The sequence below is a fragment of the Pinus tabuliformis genome, chromosome 8, assembly GCF_031772625.1.
Source record: "Pinus tabuliformis cultivar Carrire ecotype Pingquan chromosome 8, CPIR1, whole genome shotgun sequence".
NCBI lineage: Eukaryota > Viridiplantae > Streptophyta > Pinopsida > Pinales > Pinaceae > Pinus > Pinus tabuliformis.
The window spans coordinates 2,031,314,978-2,031,323,969 of NC_142294.1; the positions used below are offsets into that span (position 1 = coordinate 2,031,314,978).

Genomic DNA, 8,992 nt, shown 5'->3' on the forward strand with positions numbered 1-8,992 from the left:
ATAAGTCGTTTATTCCAAATAACACAAAATAAACAAATGACCCTTAACATCCTTCTTGCAAAATCTCTTTGTTCATTCAAGGATATTAGTTGTTTTTTACCTTCTGCAATTATTATTCCATTAAGATGTTCAAGGGTAATGTACTCAACATCCTAATTGTATAATTCACAACTTTGGCAATCAACATTCTATTGAATTTCATCATTCAATGCATCCAATGGTCTATTTTCAATCTCTTAATAGATATATATCACACATATTGCAAAACTCGTAGCATTGCCTTTTTGTTGTACCCAACAATCCTATTTCCCATGCCACGCAACCCCAATGATGTACTCCTTTCTCTTGAACTTTTGTTGTGTGATTTACCTCTAATCCATACTAAATACTAGATCCATTACTCTCGCAATTATATCTTTGTGGTCTATCTTTGGCACCATAGGGCTCATGTTGATCCACTACTTTAATATGTGAAGCTTCCCTAAACTTCACTAATGTCTATCTCTATGTTGAGCTAGAAAATCCTCTCTCAATCTCACTTTTGGATTTCTAACAATAAAATCTCAATGATCTATTGTGGCCCATTCAATCATTCTGTTGAACCATAGCTTTGATATGTGAAGCTTCCCTAAACTTTACTACTATCAATCTTCTTTGCAAAGACAATTGATCCTTTGTTAGTCTCACTTGATGATTTCTAACAATAAGATGTCTATTTTTGCACATCTACTCATTGTGTTGCACCACTACTTTGATATCACATTAGAACACACTCAACCTCCTAAGTTACCCTAAGGATGTGGGGGTCATAAATTTATGCTTCATTCTTCCAATTTGAATCCCATTTCATCAAGAGCTTTCCAATGATATAAAATATCAATTTCTAAGTATGGGGTGTTAATTTAGACCTTATTGAAGATTCCACCAGTATTGCCACATTAGCGTGCATGTATCATTGAAACATGACAAATGACATGGCACCCCAAGTTCACATCAATTGCCATGCCATTTCATAAACTGTTTTTACATCTAGTTGCACATAATTATGTATTAAATTATTATTATTATTATTAGGGTTTATCATAAATTTAACATTATTGAATATTATTCTTATGACTATTAATGATGGTTATGGTAATCTTTAATCACTTGGTCTTCTTACTAAGCAAGTCCATCATATTCATCATTCACATTTACTTAATTATAGTCTCTAACATTTTAATTATAATAACAATATAAATTATTAAATTTATATTATAAAACCATTATGTAATAAAAATTGGCAATATATTATAGCAAATGGCTCTATTGGACTCCCGCTACTTGAAGACTCTTCTCTCTCTTCTTGATGGCATGAGTCCTCACATGCTCACCAAGTGATGCTAGCCTCATTCTTGGTGACGCTAATGGCCTTCCCGTCAGGTTGTCTCATTGAGGATTTTCCTTGATCCACTCCAATGTTCTACAAGTTTACCACATGCCCCTTCTCCAGTATCATTAATTAAAGATTAATTTAAATCTATAGTATAGCAGAGTCATTCTTTCAAAGCATTTTTATCAAAAGCTTCATACAATAATATGTTCAAACTTGGCTCTAATATCAATATGCTTCATAATCGCTCATCCAATAGCCAAGTTGATTCAATGACATCAATCTTAAGTAATGCAAAAACTATTTTTCTCTATGTTTGCTATTTCATTGTGTCTAAAAGTGTATAGTATAAAACATCCAAAGTCTAACTGAAATGCTAAAAACAAAAAACAGCACTGAAGAAATCAATCATAACCACAATCATAACATGACCTTTACCCTAAAAACCCAAATGGGAAAATTAACTAAAATGCTAAAAACAGCACTGAAGAAATCAATCATAACCATAATCATAACATGACAACCCCAATGGGAAAATCAACAAATAGCAGCCTTTGTTACCAAGGATTTCAAGCAAGGCACCACACTCTCAAACTTGGTTCTAATATCAATATGACTCATAATTGCTCATCCTATAGCCAAGTTGATTCAACAACATGGACACTAAGTAATGCAAAATAAAAATAAAAATCTCTCTATGTTTGCTATGCCTCTCACTGACCTACATTCTTGGAGACCATCTACCAATGTCGTTGGACGATCTTCATAATCATATGTTGTCTTACACATGGTTAAAATGTTAAACAACTCTGTTATTGTTGCTATCTTGCTATCTCCATCTTGGTTTTGTGCTCTAGGTCATGCTCTCTATGATATTATTAGATACCTATTTAGATTTCTTGGACATTTTTTTTGCTGTAGATTTCTTGGACATTGTCCATGAACTCTGATGTAATGAGCTCTAAAATTTTAACATTGGTCCTCTCTTTCTTTCCTTTCTTACTCATAAGCGTAACAAATCAGCCATGCTAACCATTGGTTCGACACTCCATGATTGGTACCTTGCCACATCCGTCCACTAATCTTTCCTTAGTTCGTCGCTTTCGCTTGAGAATCGCCCTAATCATCCTTGATGCGCCCACTGTAAGTAGTTAGCAAATGCCATAATGGGTACCATATTAATGTAGACGCCATTTGTCAATACGCCCATAGACATTCACAGCGTTTTGTAATTGTCCTATTGCGCACCATAACAACTTCTCGCTTTATGTATTTTATTGATGACTTCTACAACCCAAGTGTGGAGTGGGCACCTTTTTTTGTTTTTATTAAGGTTTTCCTTCAATTCTGGATAGCCTTAGGTTATCCACAATACACAGTAGGCTTGGATATTCACTGGGGATCAGGTTGCTTTGTTATCTTATGGATACTAGGAGCCAGGATATATGTCAAGGGAAAAGTTACAAACTTTGCGATTATTCATTTTCTTTGCTGGAGAAAAATTAATGTAAATAATCGGTTGCAGAGGGTTTTCCATCCCTAGTGATTTGTTAACATTTGGAGAAATTGGAAAATGAAAAGACAAAACATTAGGCTCACTTTAAGACATGAACATCTGGATTGGTAAATATTTGCTCTGATTTCAATGGAAGTCATAGACATCAAACCAGAAACCTGGCTTATTTCTGAGGGCCTAACTGAAGGTTGTCAATTCAGAGCCCGAAACCTATTTTGAGTGGAGGGTCACATACCTTGATGCCTTCCACATGTACCATTTTTCTGAATTGTTTTTTGTGAGTAATTTTACGAGTTCTATGATATACATAGTGAAAAACGTCTTTAAAATGACATTAAATGCTATCAAGATGAGACATCGTCATCTAATGACAGACTTTCAGCACACCCATGTTTATTCTATATATCAGATTTAATTTCTTGATCACTGATCAGTTATATTTGGGTGTCGAAATTGTCTCTCTGTCATGCAATAGGTGTTAAGGACTGTTGATAAAAATAAAGATACAGAAGAATATTCGATACCTACTGTACAGCATTCTCCTTGAACTTGATCTGAATAAAAGTAAAAACAGCTAAAATCGGGTTTTAAGCTTGTGGATTGGTTTCTGGTCTATGGTTCTGTTACAGCAACAAATTTCCTATTTCCAATTGTTCCTTTGACCATTTCATAACCAAAGCACCCTAGTGAACCTGAGCAAGGCAATGACAAATGAGAGCTCATCACTGAAGGATGGGGACCTCCTGACAAGAACAAAGACACTCCTGACACTAGTTTTAATTTTCTATTGAGTCTTGATTTGTCCACTTGCATTGGCATGATGCCCTGATTATTTATGTTTACTGCATTTTGCTTGAGACATTAAGACACTTTATGGAACTTTAATTTTGGTGGTCCTGCATGACTGATTTTGATGGGTTAAGTTTTTGCCTTTTTTTCAGAGGAAAAATACAAAGATAAAGACCATACATTTATCAAAATTATGATCATCTATGCTGCAGAGAAGATAACTTTGAAATATACACCGATATTGTCTATAAAACAATATATAATGTACTTGTCGTGACATGTTCCCAGAAAATTCCCAATCTAGTACTGTAGCATGTGAAAAAACAGAGGAAAACGGATTTCTAATCATCTATCAAGCATATGTATAAGATCAGGCGTATCATAATCACAAAATAGAAAAAGAGCATATGATTGTTACGGCATGTTGATCAGTCCCTCCTCGTTGATGTCATTGTCCTCTATCTAAGACCTTTGGACAATTTGTCAGCTTCCACGCTGGCTTCCCTGCATATGTGATTAATTGTATAGTCTGTGAGGGAGCCCAGTTGGCTTCCCGGTATATGTGATTAATTGTATAGTCTGTGAGAGAGCCCAGAATGTGTTTGATCCTGCTTATCCAACCAGATAAAGTAGGAGGTTCAAAATCTGTGTCCCTGTATCCCATCAATAAGAGGTCTAGAGTCACCGTATATGTGGAGACTGTGTATCTGGAGACTAGTTAAGTTTTTTCCTTGCAATTGTGGTTGATCTCTGATGGCAATTTGGCAAAAAAAAATCATGCATGTTTATTTTCTACATATTAATAGAGATGTAAAGCAGTGAAAAAAAACAACATAACGTAAAAGATTTAAGTGAGGTGGAATCAAGACTCGATTGGCCTAATGCATAATCATTCTTTGCAAGATTAGGATTTAATATGTTAGAAGCAAGGTATTCTAAATCCCATTTGCTAAAAGGTCTATCAATGCCTCTTAAGAATGCAACTTTGGTAACTCACTTTACCTTACTCAATGGGGCTTGCAAGGGGTCTCATTTTTAGAATCCGTGTATTCTTAAACAAATACACTGTTTGTATCAACTATCGCATCAACTATCGCACTCTTCATTCGTTTCATTTTTAGCAACCATACATTCTTAAACAAATACTCTGTAGTTATAAATCAAGAATTAATAAATAAATGTGCATGTATACTCCACACGCACATATAGGTAAGTGCAATATCTCAACAATGCACGGCAAAAGTAAAGGGCAGGATGATTTATCTATAATTTTGTAAGTTATCAAACATGAATAAGTGAATAAATACCTCATTAAATGTGCTTGTATACTCCAAATATATCTGAAGGCTATGTGCAATATCTAACAATGCAATGCAAAATTAAAGGGCAGGAGGATTCCAATGACAGCAAAAGAAAGCTACTCGGACCAACAAAATTTAAGATTTCCCCAACAGATTTTCATCTTGCAGACATTTTTCCCTCCCAATGCAACCAACTAAAAAGGTTTTCCCTTACATGAACATGGTGCTGTGAACTTACTGTTTAGCAAAGTTTTAAGGTGGTCCTTGTATGAGAAGTTATGGCTTTGGTGAAGAAAGATTACAGAGAATGTACTGGGTATCCACCAAACAATGGGGAAGAGTCTACACCTTTTGGCGAGTGACCACCATAGCATGTCCATTAAACGCATGTTGGGTAAGCTCCTCCAACTTTAGTGCGCAAAATTCAGAATGCTTCTATGGGGTCACGCGGATGCCATTAATTGCTAAAATTCTCTTTACTGCTCATAAGAAAATTGCAGGTTCAGGAGCATCATCAGTCAAAATTAGGTGCTGCATTTTTCAAGATGAAAGTACGACGAGGGAAATGTGATGAGATGCTTTTTTGCAAATTATAAATAATTTTTTTGACAGAAAACAAACAATCGGTCAGGAATCCTTGTAAAGGCTCCTGCTGACTTTAGTGCGTAAAACTTAGAAAGTTTCTATGGTCATATAGGATACCATTAATTGCATAACTTGTCTGAGCATATTCTATAATTGCAGGTTTCTCTTTATTGTTCATGATGAAATTCCAAATTCAAGCATGGTTAAAAACAACAAACTGCAAGTTAAGGTAGTGCTAAATGCAATGTCCTACCATGTTTCCAAGATGGAGTGGGGAAATAAATCCAGGGGACAAGCGGAGACACTCCCGGGAGCATCATGGGGACATCGAGGTCCCCTCATCTTTATAATCATAAAAATATTGAAGACGTGAAAAAATGAATGATACATCTAATTTTATTTCATAATGAAAGGTTTGATAAAGCATGCTAACTAAGGCTAGTGCTTTAGGTTTCAACATGTACTTCAAAAAAAATTCAAGCCCAATTTCAAGGAAACACCCAATCGCACTGGAATTGAATGGGGCAGCACCCAGGCATCCCACGAACAAACTTTGGTTCAACGTAAACAAAAAAATATTAATAAAAGAAAAAAATGCTATTTAAACACCAAACTATACCATATAAGCTATTCAATGTTAATAGACAATTAGAGACACATATTTCAATCTAAGGTATTTAACTCTAATAATTCAGGATAAGCAACCTACTTCATTCATAGATGTAAAAAGGGTCTCTACACACACATATTGGGAATACCCACTTCAGCAGTTATCACATCAAGATTCAAAAGTGCAAATTCCAACATAATGTATTTCAAATTAATCAAATTGAGAAGACCTATCTCAAAAATTAAAAGATTGCCAACTTATCAGATTGATATCAGATCAAATACAGAGTAGTTACAACAATTCCTAACAAAATGTTCGTTTTATATGTATGTACCGCAATCACAACAATAAAGTGTTAGCAATCCTTGTTCCACAACAAAGAAACCAAGATGTCTTTAAATCCAAAAGAATGGAATTTTACTAAAATTGAAAGAACTCTTTAATCCCCCATTTCCATGATCCATAAACTCATAAATTATGACACTTGAAGAGCTTATTTTCTAGTATAATCAGGCTTAAAAGCATGCATCGAGAAGGCAACAGCAGCAGAGGGCAGCCAAACTGCATTGACAATATAGATGAATCAGTTCCTGATTTTAATCTCTGATGGCACACATTGGTGATTAGTACATATGGCATTCTATAAAAGCTGAAATGTTTATAAACTTATTTCAGATAAAATATATAGCAATTATATGACCAGAAAGTAAACTAAATAAGCATGAAAGACATTTGAGCATACCATCCTTCTATAACTGAGGGTCCACTGCTCTGCTGTGGCTGCTGAGCATACTGGGGAGGTGGTTGTCCATAGCCCTGAGTATATCCTTGTGGAGGATATCCTTGTGCAGGATACCCTTGAGGAGGGTAACCCTGGGGATATCCTTGTGGAGGATAACCTGGTGGAGGGTAAGCATCCTTAGGATAGCCTTCTGGAGGATACCCTGAAAGACATCAAAAACATATCGAGCATCAGCTATTACAGGGGGTAAGCTTAAGCCTTAATCAAGCACTTAGCATTGCCAATCAACAAGTCATTTTAAAATCCCCATTGACACAGAAATGGTGAATTAGCTAATGTAGGAGTATCACATAAGGATTTCCAACCTTTTATAGTATACTCATGACCACAAATAATAGCATCTATATATATAAACATAATATTTTACTAGCAACATCAACCAAATACATTTCTTCATATCTCAATTGCTGCATGTATTCAGTTCCTACACGGGGCGTCAAAGGTATGATATCCCAATACCATAACCTGAAGAGACGAGGACCACTGCTATACAAATACACCGTAAGCACCATAACAATCAGGTGCTATTTATATGGAGAGCTAATACAAAATATACTGGACACAAATAGGTTCAACATTATTGCTTCAGTATTCAACCAAAAACTATCACCTACACGGACAAATACTATCAATTCATTACTGTCTCACAATTTCTGCTTACCTAAAAGTCACATTTACTGGCAGCTTGCCTACAGTATCCAATTACATGACCGAACTATCTTCTATGGAATTTGTTTACATGATCCAACTGTTTTTAAATTGACATGGATTAAATGCTCTTCAAATTAGTTTGTCAAGGAATAAGAGGAAACTAGCTTCAGGAACGCCTTAAAAAATGATTAAAACGTTCCCCAAAAACACCCTACGCTCCTCGAAAGTTCCACTCACTTTGGGGGCGTTTCATACATGTTCCCGAGTACCCAAAAACATGGAAACGCTGAAACCCCGTTTCATAGATGCGGGGAGCGGTTCTGTGTAAAATTGTATTATATACCTAAAAGGCAAAGTGTGAAACCCAAACCAGAAGACACCACACAGGCCGGAAATTTTAAAAAAGAAGTCACTGGGTGCAGGTAAAAACCCTGAAAAAAAAACCCATTCAGGTGCCCAATCCAAGGAGGAAGCAAAAAGAAAATAGGGCAGATTCAGAACCAGATACATCAATCAAATCTGGAGAAGATACCTAGGTGCATGTTGCAGATCCAGACCAGGAGACAATATATACAATCCAAGGAAGCAAAAAGAGTGTAAACCAGATTTAGAACCAGATATATCAATCAAATCAGAAGAAGATATCTACATGCATGTTGCAGATCCAGACCAGAACATATATACAATAAAAATCAAAACCCCAATTCCTTTCTAAAAAATCAGCCTGGCCTGAATTGAGTTGAGGAATAGTATGTGTACCTTGTGGAGGAGGAACTCCGACAGGGGGCTGCTGTTGATTGTAATAACTCATTTTCTATCTCCTTCCGAAGGCAAATAAACTCCCTTGTGCCCTAAACAGAATACCCTCTCCAGATTTCTGAGAAAACCCAAGTACAAAGAAACGTTCGTCGATGCCCAGCCTGGATATACAATATATATATATTTTTAAATATCCTTTATCGACCCAATGAAGTTTCCTATGAAACAAAGCACGCAACCCAATCTTACCAATTATATTTACAAGAAGCGGGCCAAGTGGTAGACGCGTTACATGCCTGAGAAAGCGTGAAGCGCAGATTTCTACGAACTTACTCTAAATTTTGGGGTCGAGAATGACGACCGGGTCCCACGCCTGGGCCGCTGATTGGTGCAATGTTCTAAACTCTCTGGTATATACTGCGAGAAATTGGGGTCAAAGGATCTTGTCCTGACTTCATGGTGGATATGGTTGGGGAGATCGGGTCAAAGGATGTTGTACTGCCCTATGTGGGGTGGGTTGTATATACTCGACCTCCTATTCTTCAAATAGCTATGTTCCTGATAGAAATAGAGGTGCCCTAATTTGGCTGAGTTTGACCAGACTTAT

At 36.2% G+C, this 8,992-nt stretch overlaps 1 protein-coding gene across 2 annotated transcripts; it reads right to left on the reverse strand.

Annotated features, from left to right (window-relative positions):
• Positions 1–6,407: 6,407 nt before the first annotated feature.
• WIH2 (proline-rich family protein) lies at positions 6,408–8,779 on the reverse strand. 2 transcript variants are annotated; one of them, XM_089374905.1, is made up of 4 exons: positions 8,635–8,779; positions 8,386–8,546; positions 6,916–7,117; positions 6,408–6,734 (listed from the first exon to the last, which is right to left on the reverse strand). In XM_089374905.1, exons 2-4 carry the CDS (start codon positions 8,435–8,437, stop codon positions 6,689–6,691), a joined length of 300 nt encoding a protein of 99 aa, XP_089231031.1. In that variant the 5' UTR covers positions 8,438–8,546; positions 8,635–8,779; the 3' UTR covers positions 6,408–6,688. The 2 variants fall into 2 exon arrangements, with proteins under 2 accessions (XP_089231031.1, XP_089231032.1); XM_089374906.1 differs by having other exon boundaries at positions 8,386–8,503; positions 8,635–8,755.
• Between the last annotated feature and the right edge of the window lie 213 nt (positions 8,780–8,992).

Bases quoted from the DNA above. Each gene is read 5' to 3' on its own strand.
- WIH2 (XM_089374905.1), bottom strand. From the start codon at position 8,437: ATGAGTTATTACAATCAACAGCAGCCCCCTGTCGGAGTTCCTCCTCCA. The intron at 7,118-8,385 runs GTACACATACTA...GATGTCTTTCAG, and splicing joins CGGAGTTCCTCCTCCACAAG to GGTATCCTCCAGAAGGCTAT. The intron at 6,735-6,915 runs GTATGCTCAAAT...TTGTCAATGCAG, and splicing joins CCCTCAGTTATAGAAGGATG to TTTGGCTGCCCTCTGCTGCT.